The 16,964-nt window shown below is 54.1% G+C and overlaps 1 protein-coding gene and 1 pseudogene across 1 annotated transcript; one reads left to right on the top strand and one right to left on the bottom strand.

The window, feature by feature from the left end:
• Positions 1-2,255: 2,255 nt before the first annotated feature.
• Positions 2,256-3,584, bottom strand: LOC122485994 (annotated as a pseudogene).
• Positions 3,585-6,443: 2,859 nt separating this feature from the next.
• Positions 6,444-16,574, top strand: FN3K (fructosamine 3 kinase). Its single transcript, XM_043585492.1, has 6 exons — positions 6,444-6,632; positions 9,306-9,457; positions 11,167-11,258; positions 11,643-11,725; positions 15,146-15,268; positions 16,129-16,574. Exons 1-6 carry the CDS (start codon positions 6,492-6,494, stop codon positions 16,465-16,467), a joined length of 930 nt encoding a protein of 309 aa, XP_043441427.1. The 5' UTR covers positions 6,444-6,491; the 3' UTR covers positions 16,468-16,574.
• The last annotated feature ends 390 nt before the right edge of the window (positions 16,575-16,964 follow it).

The following is a 16,964-nucleotide window of genomic DNA, read 5'->3' on the forward strand; positions in this document are numbered from 1 at the left end:
TTTTTAATGTTTATTTTTAAGAGAGAGAAACAGAGCTTGAGCGAGGGAGGGGCAAAGAGAGAGGGAGACACAGAATCAGAAGCAGGCTCCAGGCTCCGAGCTGTCAGTACAGAGCCCGACGCGGGGCTCGAATCCACGAACCGTGAGATCACGACCTGAGCCAAAGTTGGACACTCAACCGACTGAGCCACCCAGGCGCCCATATTTTGTTTTAATGTTTATTTATTTATTTTTGAGAGAGAGAGAGAGAGAGAGAGAGAGAGAGCGAGCGAGCAGGGGAGGTGCAGAGAGGGAGAGAGAGAGAATCCCAAGCAGGCTCTGTGCTGTCAGGGCAGAGCCCGATGTGGGGCTCAAACTCACGAACCATGAGATCACAACCTGAACTGAAGTTAAAAGTTGGATGCTTAACTGACTGAGCCACCCAGGTGCCCCCAAATGTTGTTTCTTAAAAGAGCAGCTTTTTTTCTTGATTTTGTTCAATAGAGAATAATAGCACAGAGCTTCCAAATAAAGGCAGGAGTAGCTGGAGGTCTGCTTCTCTTTGACAGGTGCTGTGTGACAGCTGTTCTCAGTCTCTCCGCAAAGTCTGGTGGACAGTGACCACCAGAGCTGTCCTGAGAGGGTGGGGCAGCCTCCCTGGCTGCCGGTCACTGCAAGAGTCTCGGGGCAAGGAGGGTGGCCCTCCCGAGAGGCTACTCCTGGGAGCGTGTGGCCAGGGGGCAAGGAGGGTGGCCCGGACCCCGTCCCGAGAGGCTACTCCTGGGAGCATGTAGCCAGGGCTGCCCCGCAGGATGCATATTGCAGAGGTGTGGTGGGTGCTTAGCGCACACACAGTATTTCAATGTCTCCTGGCTTTAGTGTAGTACTTGCAGCTTTTTAAACTCTGTTCCTGTTGCTTTCTATAATATCTGCTTTTCTGGGGTGCCTGGGGGGCTCAGTGAGCTGAGCATCTAACTCTTGACTTCGGCTAAGGTCATGATCCCAGGGTTGTGGGATTGAGCCCTGTGTCGGGTTCTGTGCTGAGTAGGGTGTCTGCTTGGGATTCTCTCCCCCTCTCTCTGCCCCTCCCCTGTTTGCTCCTTCTCTCTCTCAAGATAAAAAAATAAATAAAATACCTACTTTTGTACTTAATTTTGTACTCATGTTTTTTCTTTTTTTTTTAATGTTTACTTATTTTGAGAGAGAATGTGAGCAGGGGAGGGGCAGAGAGAGAGAGAATCCCAAGCAGGCTCTGCACTGTCAGTGAAGAGACTGACATGGGGCTCCATCTCACAAACTTCAAGATCATGACCTGAGCCCAAACCAAGAGTTGGACGTTCAATTGACTGAGCCACCCAGATGCCCCTGTATTCATAATTTTTTATACATTTTTTTTATAAAGAGTTGTCAAAATTGTATAAACGTCAGACCCAAGGGCCTGTGAACCTCCTCAGAGCCATCCATGAAAGCCCCTGTCTACGTGTCATCTGAGGATGAATTTCCCAATATGGAAATCACACTGTTTTCTGGGTTCAGGGCAGGTCGAGCTGGCAGAAACGGGAGGAGTGCTAATTTCCAGGCATGCTTTCGGAGGGCAGCTGTGTGACAGTGTCCCAGCAGCAGCCTGCCTCCCACCCTTGTGGAGCAGCCTGCTGGCACCCGGATTATTGGGAAGATTCCACTAGACCCATAGGATGAGCTCTGGTCTGGGCGCGAGGCAGCAGAGCCAGAGGTCCGGCCTATCGGGCCACATCTCTGGGGGGGGGGGGGGGTGGGTCTTGCTTCTTCCTCAGATGGGCTCTTGTGTCAGAATGCCTCATGGTCTGCCCTGTGGGCCTGTCCGCCAAAGAGACCTCAGGGAGCTGATCTTTACCTCCTGCCCCAAAGCTTTTGTGCATCCTTTTGACGAGAGCGGGACTGAGACCTTGGTTTCTAGATGAACCAGGATGCCAGCGCACAACCAGAGTCCCCACAGCACCATCCACACCGATAAGGTTTCAGGCTGCGTTTCCACATCCAGGGGCCACAGCTGGCTGTGCCCTCCCAGGGTTCACCCTTCACAGGATCTTGAGTGCAGGGGCTGAGTGACCCCCTCCTCAGTTTATCATCACTACAATTTCATGTGCCTCAGGCATTCATCTCCCTTTGTCCCCACATCCTGTTCACTTTCCGTCTGTCAAGTCTAACTGAAGCACCAGGAGATCCTATAACCAGTGGAATCAAGTGTGTGTCTCCAGGGCTTGGGTTTTGAGAGCCCTTTTAGGTTTATTTATTTATTTATTTTTTTGTCCAACACCCTGACAGTGTTTTATTTCAAATTCTGATCCCTGCCTTGTAATTAAAAAGAAAATTCTGCCAGTCTCTTCCTGATGGTCTCTGCTGCAGGAAAAACAGGTATCCAAACATACTCTCGTTGAGACTCAGCTGCTAGACACACAGTTTAAAAAGGAAGAAGAAGGTTCATGGCTGTGCATATCAGCCACCCACCTGGGCCCAGCCATCAGCCGTGGTTGCCAAGGAGACAGCTGAAAACACCCAAGCAGGACAGGAGAGGACAAAGGTAGATCTTTCTACAGCATGATGAAGAGATGACTGACTGCACATTCCCAGACTCCACAGCTTCTGGCCATGTCATCAGCCACATTTCACCCCAGGAGTCATTTTTGCCATCAGGGTTGCTGAAGTTTTGGGCCTCTCCTTGTGGCTCCTCACAGTCTTCTCCGGGTTTCAGCTGGGGCCCAGGGATCATCACCATCTTAAGGATGGGCTGCTTAGGGGGTGCCCATGGGGGCATGACCTTGCCATGCATTCTCTAGCTCCCATAGGGATTTACCAGGTGCTTTTCAAACACAACATACTCCAGGACATCCCTGGGCACACCTTCCTGTCCATACATCAACCAGCCAAACTGGTCATAGATGGCCAGAGTCTGCTGGGTGTGCGTGCAGATGGTGAGCTGGCCATATATGTTGCCCTGGTTCATCAGAACAGTGAACCTGAACCACCTGAGGGGGTTCTAAAGACTCCATGAAGCTCCGGTGGATGTTCTTATATCTGATGTGCCCGACCATGTCCAAGGTATGAAGTCAGTCATGGTCTGAGTTGTTTAGACAAAAGTGGGCTTCAATAAAAATATCCTTAGCTTTTTCAGGGAAGTCCTTTATTTTGAAATTCGGATCATGTTCTCTTATCTTCCGGACTGACAGTTGTGATGTCACCTTCTTCTTCAACCACTCACTTCTCTGTGCCAGTCCTTCCTTCAAGAGAGAAGACAAGTGAGCATCACCCTCTAGAGGAACATAGGCATCAAAGATGCCAGCTGTACAGGCCAGGTGTAGGTGTAGGGGATGCTCCAAACGTTCCGGAGGAATGACCAGTCCTGCTTTCCGGGCATGTTCTATAAACTCCTTTTCTGATTTGTATTTGGGTCATAAGTAGGTGGTGTGAAACGTTGTTTAGATCTCACTGGAACTACAACTGTGGCCTGAGTTACCAGGACTGGCTGCCCAGACCACCATCCTAAAGCTCTGGATAAACAAGACAAACCCCGCAGCGTGGGGGCTGCCATTTTGTTCCCACACAGGCTGCTGGGATGGGGACCTCTTTTAGGTTTATTCTAGGCTCCAACTGCTGGCGGTGGCAGGGGGTGGGGGGCAGACGGGAGGGGACCGCTGTGGACAAGGGTCCAGCCTGTGGGTCCAGGCGGCTGTGGGGGCTTCCTGTTTACTCTGCAGGGCGGTGCTGGAGGGACACCTGTAAACCGGAGGTATGTTATGGGGGGTAGTTGGCTCACTCTGGGATTCAGAGGGAACCGGAATCACAGCCAAAATAAGGGCGGAAAAGGCAAGTTTGGAAAGAAGTTCAAGTTGCTGCAGAGCAGTGCACGCAGCCCTGGCAGAGGGTGGCACTTCGTTCCAGACTGACTCACGTGTCCCTGGACAGTCCTGGTGTAGGGTTGGGAACTGGAAAGGTCCTCTTGGAAGACTCTGGGCCCTCCACCTCTGGCATGACGGGAACCACACTGCACTTGGAGTTGAGGGCCAGCACGAGGGGCTCCTAGGTGAGTCACCTGAGGTCTGGATCCCTCCTTCATAAAGGGGGCTGATAATGACACCCCGGCCGCCCAGCTGAGCTTCCCGGCCGGAGTGCCTGCCTGTATGCGGTGCGTGTCTCCCCTCCTGCGGGGACACTTTCTCTGTCCTCCCTGTTCTCCCAGTGAAATTTGCTTCCAAAGACATATTGTGTGAGACTAGCCTCTCTGCCTTGGTTTCCTCCTGGGCAGAAGTATGTGGCTGTGCTGGAATATGTTTGGAAGCAGCAATCAGAGTGATTGCAGCTATCTGAGTTCTCAGGAGGTGGCAGAACCCCTTCTTTTCTGCAAACACTCCTCTTCCTGAGGGCATGGCCCCAGCCCAGTTCCTGGTGGAGGCCAGGGTGAGGGACTGGCAGTGACACCTCAACAGCGTCCCTGCTGGCTCAGGCTGCAGCCAGAGGCTTGGGACACCCCCCGCCCCCCCCCCCCCCCCCCCCCCGCTGCCTGCCTGGTGCCCCTTTTCTGAGCACCGTTGCAAATGCCCCCACTCAGCTGTGGGCTGCGTTTCCCTTCTTGGTACCACTGGACTCCATGTCAAGTGAGGGATCTGAACAAGCAGGGGAGTCCCTCCAGTGCACACGGCCCCATCATTACCTCAGTCTGTCCTCCCCCTAGATCCACACTCGTGACATGTCTGAGCCCCAAGAACTGTCACAGTTGTCTGTGTTTGTGTTCCAGTTGGGTGCCTTCCGCACCTTAGCAGCCATAATTCTGGTTCTTGGAGAGTCAGGAGAACCAGGAGACTGGCTATAGGGAGAAAGGGGACTCAGCTCCTGGGGCCGTTTGCATGTACCCGAGTCACATCTCCCTACTGAGCTTCTGACCAAACCCAAAGTCAAATGCGGCTTTGAGAGGAGGGTGAGACCAGTTTGCAAAGTCAAAGTACTCTCCTTGGCATGTGTCTTCTCACTGAGGATTCGGTTGCTCAGACAGGAGCTGGGAGGTCTGGGGAGGGACCCCAAGTGCCTGGGTTTCGGGGCCAGTAAGATGTGTGCCGCTGCCACGTTCAGACCCTGCTTGGGCAAACCATGCCTGTGGCGTGCAATCAGCATCTCCCCCAGGGTGCCTGGAGGCTCACAGGTGCCTAACCCTGGCAGTTTGGGGACCAACTTTAGAGCAAATATTTGTAATTCTGGAAAAGAGAACAGAGGAAACAGGGAGGGAATCATAAAGAGCTGAAGACAACCTCGGAGAGTGTCCATCCTGAAACAGCTCATGTGTCCTGTCTTGGGGATGGCAGGAAACTCACCCCAACCACCTCTCTGGGAAATTGTCAGATAGTGGTGACACAGAGAAGACCCTAAAAGCCTCCAGAGAACAGTTTCCACACAAACAGAATCAAAATGGCTTTACAACAATCAAAATAGCTTCAAATTTCTCAACACCAAATGATCTGGAAAGCGCTAGAGCAGGAGCTTCTCCGTTGTGAAAGAACAGGACCTCATATCCAGCCTGGAATTCCATACCCTGCCAAACTATCAGTCGAGAATAAAGACATTTGCAGACAGATGTGCAAGAGCCCAAATCTACAGGAATCCTGCCTCAAGATGCAATAGGAAGGGCTTCACCAACTCAGAGAAAAAAGCTAGGAGGAGAGAGAGGTGGAGGGGCAGATGCTTTTCCCAAGATGGCCACACAATCTCTCCCACCCCCTGCTCTTCTGCAATGACCTTGTGTATGCGTGTGCATAGGTGTGTGCGTGCCTGTGTGCACATGGCCACGTGTGTTTTGAAGTTCCCTCTCCAGGGCAGCAGGTCTCTTAACAGGGCTCGGGTTCTGGGTGGGGTTGGCCACATTATCAGAACCCCCAGAGCAGTCTCTATCTCTGATGGCCACCAGGTGCCCTGATGAACAAGCCCAACACGAGCAACGAGTGTCGCTGGGTAGTGCCTGGGGCTGGATAGGATGTGGTCAAGACCCCTAGCCTTGTTTGGACAGTGTGAGACCTAGCCAGGACTGTGACCTGTGACCTGGGTCCCAGGGACAGTGGGCTCTACCCTAGACTATGTCCTCTAAGTCCTGCTGAGGCCTGGGCAGAGGGCCAGCGAGGGCTCCTGGAACCTCTGGCCGGGGGTGGGGGGGGGGGGTAGGGAGTGGGGGGTGGTGGTGTCAGGCTCTACAGGGTGGGCCGCACCCCGGATTGTCGGGGCACCCTGACTGTGTGGACACATGCAGAGGGGGCACCGCCCCCACTTCTGTCCCCCTCGGGAAGCTCTCTGTCTGCCCTTGCCCTCGGGCTGGGTCCGTTCCCCCACCGCTGGCGCGGACCCGACCGCACCCGCCACCCGCCCGCAAGGGTTGGACAGCCTGGAGCCCGCAGGCCGCGAGGACCCGGCGCCGCCCCCGCGGAGAGCGAGCTCCGCCCCGGCTGGCGTCTGCGCCGTCCCCGTGCCTCCCCGGCCCGAGTCCCCCCCGCCCCATGGAGCAGCTGCTGCGAGCCGAGCTGCGCACCGCGACCCTGCGGGCCTTCGGGAGCCCCGGGGCCGGCTGCATCAGTGAGGGACGAGCCTACGACACGGATGCGGGCCCCGTTTTCGTCAAGGTCAACCACCGGACGCAGGTGCGGCCCCCCAGAAGCCCCCTCCCCCGCGGCCTGAGCTGGAGCCTGGAGAGGGGAAGGGGTGGGGGTGGAGGGGCGCAGGTGCGGCCTGGCGTCACTGCGGGGGTCAGGAGCTGGCACCTGCCGGCAAGGAGGACTGAAGCGTTTTCTGCGGGACCCAGGGTTTTGTCAGCTGCAGGATTAATAATCCTGAGCCTGGAGGCGCAGGAGTGTTGGTTTTAATTTCTCTACCATCAAGAATGGGGGAGGTGAAGCTTGGAGTCCTGGGATGCTTCTGCCTCTACCTTGGGTCCCAGCGCTGGGTTCCCTCTTCCACAGCCCGTGGGTCCAGCTCAACAGGTGGGAGGAGGCAGAAAGGAGGCCAAGACTCGGTGAGGGACCGAGCGAGAGGCTCATGCTGTCTGCTCAGGGGCCTGTGCTTGTGTTGGGCCTGGTTAGTGCCTGCTTAAAGTGTTGCTGTTAAATAGACTGTATATGGAAAATAGTGACACTTTACAAATGGAGAAAGTTGGCCGTAGTTAGTGCCCCCAGATGCTAAGGATGGCACTCCCTTGGCCCTAGTGGGCGCCTTCACTGAGGCCCCCAGTGCTCTGTGGGCCAGGCCCCTTTGAGGTGCAGCAGTGGTGGTGGGGGTAGGGGCTGTGGGTGGAAGGAATCCTCCCAGCCTCCCTGCAGCAGGGCCCACCTGGGATGGGTGAGAGGTCGGGATTGGTCCAGCAGCCCGGCTCTGTTAGCACAGGGAGGGAATTGTTAGGGAATTTCGTTTCAGAACCAATCGCTCTCAAAATAAGCCCCATGTACTGGGAAGCAGTTTTGGGTTCAGGGCTCATGTGGGGTCTGGAACCCTCCTACTGAAAGCTTCTCCATTTGCCCTTGAAACCCTTGGTGCTGGCACACAGTAGGTGAGCAGGTGACAGGTGAGGCCCTCAGGACACGGGCAGAATGCAGCCCAGGTATTCCCTGCCCCTGTATGTTTAGGGACTGCTGGATGCCCCCTGCGGGGCGCTAGCAACCCCTGCTTCACAATTCCAGGGCTGGGCTGGCAGTTTGGAGGATGCCTTGCCTCGTTTTCCCCCTCAGAGACTTTGAATTGAAGGATGGGGTTCTTTTCCTGCGTGGCATTAGATGCTTTGGCCTCATGAGGAATAATTCTATAGGCAGAGGTGTTCAGAAGCATGCTTTCTGTCGCGTACCCGGGGTGAGTGTTCACCTCATTTAAAATTGGGGTATTTGTGGGAAATATTTTAGAAGTAGGACAGCCCTTGGGTCCCAATGGAGGCTGTTCTGCTGCTCCTGGGGCAGCCTGTCTTCTTCCTGGGTGGGGTGTGAGCCTCCTTCCTGCCCCCCCCAGGCCCCGCTGGGTGCTTATCTCTGGGGAGAGGCCCTGGACCCAAGCCAGGCCCAGCTGACCTCTCTGCCCTGAATTCTTGCCCAAAATGTGTGTCCCAGTCCCTTTGGCATGCCACCCCACCCTGCCCTGCGGTTCCTCCTCTCCTGTGATCGCTGGAGGCAGTGAGGTGGGCAGGAAACTTGGAAGGGCACCCATGCCCGGCTCCAGACGCTCCACTGATCCACACTCCAAGGCACCCTACAGATAACCCCTAGCACCCCACTGCATCTCACAGCACCACCCAGACCCTCTGCAGCACCCCCACAGTCCCCTGAGGTACCTTACAACCTCTGTGGCACCTGGCAGCATCCTGCAGTACCCCACTGTGCCCCCAGGCACCCCCAACACTCCCACCATACCCCCTGGCCCCCCGACACTCCCACCATGCCCCTACAGCCCCCCCAACGCTCCTACTGTACTCCCCAGTCACCCCAACACTCCACTGTACTCCCCACGCACCCCCGACACTCCCACCGTGTCCCAAACACCCCTGACACCCCCACCGTGCCCCCAGGCACCCTGATACTCCCACCATACCCCCAGGCACCCCCGACACTCCCACTGTACTTCCATAGCACCTCCAACACTCCCACTGTACCCCCCAGACACCCCCAGCATTCCTACTGTACCCTCACAGCACTCCTGTCACTCCTACTGTACCCCCAGGCACCCCTGACACTCCCAGCATGCCCCCTGTACCCCGATACTCCCACCGTATCCCCAGGCACCCCAACATTCCCACCATGCTCTCACACACTCCCAACACTCCCAGCGTGCCCCCAGGCACCCCGACACTCACACTGTGCCCCCACAGCACCCCTGACACTCCCACTGTACTCCCCAGGCACCCCGACATTCCCATCGTACCCCCAGGCATCCCTGACACTCCCACCATGACCCCGGGCACCCCCGACACTCCCACTGTACCTCCACAGCACCCCTGACACTCCCACTGTGACGCCACAGCACACCCTGGCCCCCAGTAGCAACCCCAGCACCTCCAGAACCTCCCCTGCACCTATGCTTCCTCACCTCTGGGAGCAAGCACCCAGGGCAGGGGCACCAGCATTCTGTCTGCCCCAAGCCCCAGGCACAGCCTCACCCTTGGAGCCCATTTCTATCTGAAGGGGGCCATGTTGCACCCCATTCTCTGAGGGGCTGATGTCTTGCTCTCCAGCTAGCTTTCAGTAACTGTAGGTCCTGGGTGCTTGTGACCCCACGTGGTAGCTTCTGTCCAGGGCTGCAGGGGCCCCTCGGAGCTCATGGCAGTGTTCTGGATGCAGGCCCGGCAGATGTTCCAGGGAGAGATGGCCAGCCTGGAGGCCCTCCAGGCCACAGGCCTGGTTCGGGTACCACGGCCAATCAAGGTGATTGACCTGCCGGGAGGAGGGGCTGCCTTTGTGATGGAGCATCTGAAGATGAGGAGCTTGAGCAGGTGAGTGTGCATGTGTGTGCGTGTGTGCATGTGTGTGTGTGCGTGTGTGAGAGAGTGCTTGAGATTGTGAGATCACGAGATGGAGGGAGAGGGAGTGAGGGAGAGAGGGAGGGGGAGGACAGAGGGATGGGGAGGGAGAGAGGGGGAGGAGAGAGGGCAAGGGAGGGAGGGGGGAAGGGAGAGAAAGAGAAAAGGAGAGGGAGGGAAAGGGAGAGAGGGAGAGGGAGATGGAGAGAGGACAAGAGGGAGGGAGAGAGTGAGACAGAGAGAGGGAGGAGGAGAAAGAGGGAGAGAGGAAAAGGGGGAGGGAGAGGGAGAGAGGGAGGGAGGGAGGGGGACGAGAGAGGGAAGGGGAACAGGCTCTTGCTGAGCTGCCAGTGTGGCTCATCAGAGGCAGGGCCAGGAATCCTACCCCTGCCCCCCCCCCCCCCCCCCCCCCGGGTTCTTAACAGAGACAAGAAGTTCTTGCTTTCTGTGTGGTTTGGCTCCAGTGAATCAGCATCAAATTAGAGTGTTGGAACCATCCCTGGCCTCATGCTTTAGAATGCACTCATGTTAGCTCAAACCGGGCCCAGTGAGGTTGATCTAGTAATTATCCGAAGTCCTGAAATTTTTTTCTAATTACTAGAGTTACGTGTATTTTGGGGTGCCTGGGTGGCTCAGTTGGTTAAGTGTCCAACTTCGGCTCAGGTCATGATCTCACTGTAAGTGGGTTCGAGCCCTATGTTGGGCTCTGTGCTGACAGCTCAGAGCTTGGAACCTGCTTCAGATTCTGTGTCTCCCCCTCTCTCTGCCCCTCCTCCCCTAAAATAAATAAATATAAAAAATAAAAGTTATGCAAAGGCGCCTGAGTGGCTCAGCTGGTAAAGTGTTCAACTTAGGCTCAGGTCATGATCTCACCATTCCCGAGTTTGAGCCCCGTGTCGGGCTCTGTGCTGACAGCTTGGAGCCTGGAGCCTGCTTCGGATTCTGTGTCTCCCCCTCTCTCTGCCCCTCCCCTGCTTGTGCTCTATCTCTGTCTCTTAAAAATAAATAAATGTTAAAAAAAAGTTGTGTGTATTTTGTTTAAAAAAGGTGGAAAACAAGAACTCACATAAAGAAGACATAAAACCACCTGCAGCTCCATCAGCAAAGAATGGCCCATGCCCATCATGGTGCATGAATAGCATCTCAGTCTGTTTTTTTAAGTTTATTTATTTATTTTGAGAGAGAGAGAGCTTGCACTTGAGTGAAGGAGGGGCAGAGAAAGAATCCCAAGCAGGCTCCACACTGTCAGTGCAGAGCCTGATGTGGGGCTCGATCCCATGAACTGTGAAATCATGACCTGAGCCAAAATCAAGAGTTGGACGTTTAATGGACTGAGCCACCCAGGTGCCCCTCAACCTGTCTTTTATATGTGATTTACATTTGTTTTTTTTACAAACCTTCCGAGCTGGTCTTTCCTTAATGTAAGTTTTTAAGCCTTTGTTCCTGTTCCCAGCGCCTCCTAAAGCTTCTGTTCACACACACACACACACACACACGCCCCCTGCAATTGTGATTTTATACTATCCTGTTTTTCAGAAAAGGTCATGGCCTACAGCTCATTTTTCCCTTTTTAAAGAATGGAGAGTAGTTTTTAAGGTACTTAAAACATTCCTCAGAGTGGAGCCTTCTAACTGGTTGTGGTTATTTCTTGTTTTAATTGGTTGCATTTCCTGTATCCTCAGTCAGGCATCAAAACTCGGAGACCAGATGGCAGATTTGCACCTTTACAACCAGAAGCTCAGGGATAAGTCGAAGGAGGAGGAGAACACAGTGGGTACGTTGTGGCCCCTGACCCAGGTGTATCTACCCCGGGGTGGTGCTTGTGGCGATGCGTACCGACTTCCTTTATGCTGCGTGTCAAGATGAGATTGTTAAATGGGGACTCTGATGGCACTGACGAGTGGGTGGGGTTGGACCCCGGTTACTCCCGTGTCAAGATGAGATTGTTAAATGGGGACTCTGATGGCACTGACGAGTGGGTGGGGTTGGACCCCGGTTACTCCCAGCCCTGTTGTCCAGCACGCCTGAGGCAGGAGGGCCCTGGCGCTCCTCAGACTGTCCCCGTTTGAGCAGTGCAGCCCAGGCCTCTCCCTCTGCTGAGGGGACTCTGCTGAGATCTGGCATTGAAGGGGAGGACAACAGCTCTTTCTGCTGACAGGCCGGAGGACTGAGTGTGCTGAGCCCCAGTATGTGAGCAAGTTTGGCTTCCACACGGTGACATGCTGTGGCTTCATCCCTCAGGTGAGAGCCTGGGGGAGGACGTCCCTGCTTAGCTGATGACCGTTCCCAGTGCCCCAGTGCTGGTCGCCTTGTCCCTTGTAGGTGACAGAGTGCCATGAAGATTGTCTGATTTCTGAATGCAGGGTGTGAACTGAGGTGCCTGGGAGAGGAGGGCAGACCCCTGAGCTGAGCTTGGCGGAGGTGGGAAGCTGTGGGCCGGGTGGAAGAGCATCTAAGCAGAGGGAACAGCAGGTGCAAAGGCTTTCTGCAGAGGGTTGTGTGATGAGTGTGGGGACTGGAATGGGTGGCAGTGAGGCAGCAGGTGAGGTCAGGGATTAAGTCCTGGCCTTTGTAATTCTCATGACATAAACTCCATTATTTTAAAATGTACGATTTAGTGGTTGTTAGTATATTCACAATGTTGGGCAGCCATCACCACTGTCTCATTACAGAATATTTTCATCGCCCCCAAAATAAATCACATGCTAATTAGCAGTCACCCCCATTCCCCCTGCCCTTGGCCTCTGATAACCACTCACCTCCTTCTGTCTCAGTGGCTTTGCTCATTCTGGACATTTCATGTAGTGGAATCATCCAGTAGGTAGCCGTTTGTCCCTCTCTGTCTCTCCCGTGTGGGTAGACGGCGAGCCTCCCAGGTGGATGTCATGTGGGTAAGATCATTATGAAGCCTGAGCCAGATTTTGGGATCCCAGACAGGGGGCAGCCCTCACATCTGGGGTCCCTAGAACTCCACACACACAGTGCTTTACCAGGCTTGTTGGGACTCCCTGGATCTCTGGCGAAGCCAGCTCCCCTGGGGCCTACACATCTGCCTGGGGCTGGTGGCCCACACAGTTGTACTGGTCCCAGGCAGGTATAGCTGAATGTGGTCTGGTGTCCTGCTTCAGGTGCTGAGTTTAAGAGCTGTTGTGGGCTTTCCAAAGACTCAGTTGACCTTGCCCAGTGACTTTTCAAGAACCAAGGAGGGTCGCCTGGGTGGCGCAGTCGGTTAAGCGTCCGACTTAGGCTCAGGTCATGATCTCACCGCTCCTGAGTGAGTTCGAGCCCCATGTGGGGCTCTGTGCTGACAGCTCAGAGCTTGTTGCTGCTTCGGATTCTGTGACTCCCTCTCTCTCTGCCCTTCCCCTGCTCATGCTCTGTCTTTCAAAAAGTGAATAAATGTAAAAAAAATAAAAATTAAAAAAAAAAGAACTAAGGAATGAAATCATACACAGAGCCCCAGTCTGTGAAGTCAATGAGAATGGGGCTGGTCTCTTAGGGACACAGGCGGCCCCTTTGTCCTCCTTTAGACTCCAGGATCAGTGAACCTATTTAGCTCAGCTGCTACTGGCCAGGAAGGGGCCAGGGAGGGGCCAGGGAGGGGCCAGGGAGGGGCCAGGGAGGGGCCAGGGAGGGGCCTGGGAGGGGCCTGGGAGGGGGTAAGGGGCGGGCAAAGGGCGGGCAACGGGCCAGGTAGGGGGAAGGGGCCTGGGAGGAGCAAGGGGCGGGCAAGGGGCCAGGGAGGGGCAAGGGGACTGGGAGGGGCAAGGGGCCAGGGAGGGGCCGGGGAGGGGCTGGAGAGGGGCAAGGGGCCAGGGAGGGGGGAGAGGCCTGGGAGGGGCTGGGGCGGGGCCAGGGAGGGGCAAAGGGGGCTGGGCGGGGCTGGGGAGAGGCCGGGGAGGGGCAAGGGGCCTGGGAAGGGCATGGGGCCAGGGGCCTGGGAGGGGCCAGGGAGGGGCCAGGGAGGGGCCAGGGTGGGCCAAGGGGACTGGGAGGGGTAAGGGGCAAGCGGCAAGGGGCCTGGGAGGGGCCAGGGAGGGGCAAGGGGTCAGGAGAACACTTAGTCCACCTCTTCCTTCTGTGACAGATGGTCCTGGATGGAGCACCTGTCCCAGCCCAGAAATTGCAGGAGGGTCCTGCTCCTTGGGAGGATGAGTGGGCCCTTAACTGACCCTTAACCAGACGCTTAACCAACGGAGCCATCAAGGCGCCCCAATATTTATCTAGTTTTGAGAGAGAGAGAGAGAGAGAGAGAGAGAGAGACTGTGTGAGCAGGGGAGAGGGGCAGAGAGAGGGAGACAAAATCAGAAGCAGGCTCCAGGCCCTGAGCTGTCAGCACAGAGATTGACGCGGGGCCCGAACTCACCAACCATGAGATGATGACGTGAGCCAAAGTTGGACGCTTAACCGACCGAGCCACCCAGGCGCCTCAAACCACACACTTAAAGTGTACAAAGTGATAAGTTTTGGCATGCAGAGGTACCTGTGAACCAGTTCCCATGGTTGGGGTGCGTATATGCATCACCTGAAGCGTCCTCCTACCCTTCCCCGACCCTGGGCGCCATGGATCTGCTTTCTGTCACTGTAGGTAAATTTGTATTTCATAGAACTTAGTATAAATGGAATCATACACTACGTGCCCTTTTCTGGCTTCTTTCACTCAGTTTAATCATTTCATGATATTCATCTATGGTGTTGCAAGTGTTCAGAGTCCGTTCCTTCCTACAATGAACCAGTCTGTTTACCTATTTACCTGCTGACGGGCATCTGAGTAGTTTCCAGGTTTCGCTTCCACAAATAAAGCTGCTGAACCTTTGTGTACAAGAGTTTGTGTAGACACATGCTTCCATTTATCCTAGGTAATTACCTAGGAGGGAAATGGCCAGGTCATATAGTAGGTTCACGTTTAACTTTTTAAGAAAAATACTGCAGAAATACTTTCCCAAGTGATTGTACCATGTTACATTCCCACCGGCAGGGGGTGAGGGTTCTAGTTCCTCCACATCCTTGCCACTCTTGGTGGTTTCCGTTTAAAATTCAAGTTCTCCTGGTGAGTGTGCAGTGGTGTCTCACTGACGTTTTATTTCCCCTGATGGTTAATGATGTGGAACATCTGTTCATGAGCCTCTTTGCCATATATTAGGGGTACAGAAATTTAGGATTATTACGTCCTCTTTATCAATTAACTTGCTTTCCATTGTGAAATGACCTCTTTTATATTCTCTCCTCTGAAATCTACTCTGTCTGATATTAACATAGCCATTCCAGCTTTTCTTTCGACTAGTGTTAGCATGTATAAAGTGCATTTCTTGTACACAGCTTGGAATCAAGTCTCACTTTATTTTTCCAACCTGTCTCTGCCCTTTAACTAGGGTGTTTAGACCCTTTGCATTTAATGTACTTATTGATGTGGCTAGGGGTGAATCTGTCATTTTGCTGTTTGTTTTCTATTTGTCCTATCTGTTCTATGTTTCCCCTTTTCCTGTTCATCTGCCTTCTTTTGGACTATTTTTAATGACTCCATCCTATCTCCTCTGTTGGCTAGCTGTAATATTTGTTGTGTTCTGTTAGTGGTTGTCCTGGGGTTTGGGCAGTCTCCATGTATAGCTGTCCTGTGAGCACCAGCTGCAGCAGCATCAGCCTTGGCCCCTTGTCGCCCAGGTGAATGAGTGGCAGGATGACTGGTCGACCTTCTTTGCCCGGCACCGTCTCCAAGCACAGCTGGACCTCATTGAAAAGGACTATGCTGACCGAGAGGCACGAGAACTGTGGTCACAACTACAGGTGGGTGCAGAGGCTATTCTCTGGGACAGGGGCTGTTTTATGTTCTTTTATGGGCTATCCTCCATATTTGTGTGGAGCCCTCTGGTAGAATGGAGCCATGGAGCAGAGCTGGTTAAGTGTGGACACATAAGTGCCTGACTATTGGCCTGATGGGGAAACTGGGAAGGGGAAGGTACCTGAGGGCATACTTGGCCCCTGAGTACAACTTTCACTGGCTAGGTCACCAAATACTTAACCTCAAACATAGGTGCCTGGCCCATAAATTGTGGCATTTACTATTGCTTTCTTATCCACTCTTACTCTGTCCTTTTCTTCTTTTCCAAAGCACGAATGTCTCACCTCTTGGAGATGTGGCCGGCAGATGCCCCAGAGTGACTAGTTTAAAATATAACTCTCAAAATGTTAAAAACAGAATTTGTGTGTCATTCCAGGGTGAAATTTAGCTCATTAATGAAATAACCCATAGCACTCGTAGTATACAGAACAGGTGCAGACATATGTGTTCTGTGAAATTAAAGAATGGTGGAGAAAGTTTGCTAAACTACCCCCCCCCCCCCCCCCCGCCAAACCCTCCATTCAGGTTATATGGTTCACAGTCTACACGACCACATCCACTGAGGTTCGCTATTGTATGGAAGTCATTAGGGCTGTGGAATTTCCAAACCTAATTAGTAAATAGTACAATGATGTTGCATTCTCTTGGACTCAGACGATCCCCTCATCTCTGGGCTTGGTAGGCTGGGCTATGGTTGGACCCTGAACAAACATGAGGTCATCTCTGCCTTATTTCCAAGTATTGGGTGAGGAGGCTGTGGCTCATAGGCCCATGATGACTCTGTGTGCAATAATTATTTTCTTAGGTGAAGATCCCGGATCTGTTTTGTGGTCTAGAGATCGTCCCTGCCCTTCTTCATGGGGATCTCTGGTCAGGAAACGTGGCTGAGGATGACTCAGGGCCTATTGTTTATGACCCAGCTTCCTTCTATGGACATTCTGAATTTGAACTGGCAATTGCTTTGATGTTCGGGGGGTTTCCCAGATCTTTCTTCACTGCCTACCACCGGAAGATTCCCAAGGCTCCGGGGTTTGACAGGCGGCTCCTGCTCTATCAGCTCTTTAACTACCTGAACCACTGGAACCACTTTGGGCGGCAGTACAGGAGCCCATCCCTGGGCACCATGAGGAAGCTTCTCAAGTAGCAGCCAGCCTGCATCCCCTGCCTCCCTGCTTAGTGAGTAACTCTGGGTAGCAACACCAGAGGTGGTTTCCGGGACTAATAAAGTCCGGCTGGGCTTCAGGGATGGAAGTGTGTGTGTGTTTGTTCACCTGTGTCTCCATCCTCCATGCAGTTGGGCTAGTTTGCAGAGGGCCCGGAGCACCTGACAGATTTCCAACAGCCTCATTATGTCATGATCCAGGGGGAATTTGGGTATTTTCATGATGTTATAGAAACACATCTGGGATTTGCTTAGGTGAAAGCTGGGGTCACATCTCCCTGTGGACTCAGGGCTCCTGTTTGTGCCTTAGGCAGAGTTGGAGACCAGGAGATGGGTCTCATCTCTTGAGCAGCACCTCTGGGGCTGAGTGGGGCTCTGAGTGCCCTCCCGACTGAGGCGGGGCAGATGGAAGGAAAGGCCCTGGATATCGTGCGGAGCAGGCATTTGGACCGCAGCCACTGCCCAGCGCTGCTCCCACA

This window comes from Prionailurus bengalensis, chromosome E1 (assembly GCF_016509475.1).
Source record: "Prionailurus bengalensis isolate Pbe53 chromosome E1, Fcat_Pben_1.1_paternal_pri, whole genome shotgun sequence".
Classification (NCBI taxonomy): Eukaryota; Metazoa; Chordata; class Mammalia; order Carnivora; family Felidae; genus Prionailurus; species Prionailurus bengalensis.

What these genes read in the sequence shown, in the direction of transcription:
- FN3K (XM_043585492.1), top strand. Translation starts at nt 6,492, where the DNA reads ATGGAGCAGCTGCTGCGAGCCGAGCTGCGCACCGCGACCCTGCGGGCC. An exon ending in AAGATGAGGAGCTTGAGCAG is followed by an intron (nt 9,458 to 11,166) that starts GTGAGTGTGCAT and finishes CTGTATCCTCAG; the next exon opens with TCAGGCATCAAAACTCGGAG. An exon ending in GCTGTGGCTTCATCCCTCAG is followed by an intron (nt 11,726 to 15,145) that starts GTGAGAGCCTGG and finishes CTTGTCGCCCAG; the next exon opens with GTGAATGAGTGGCAGGATGA.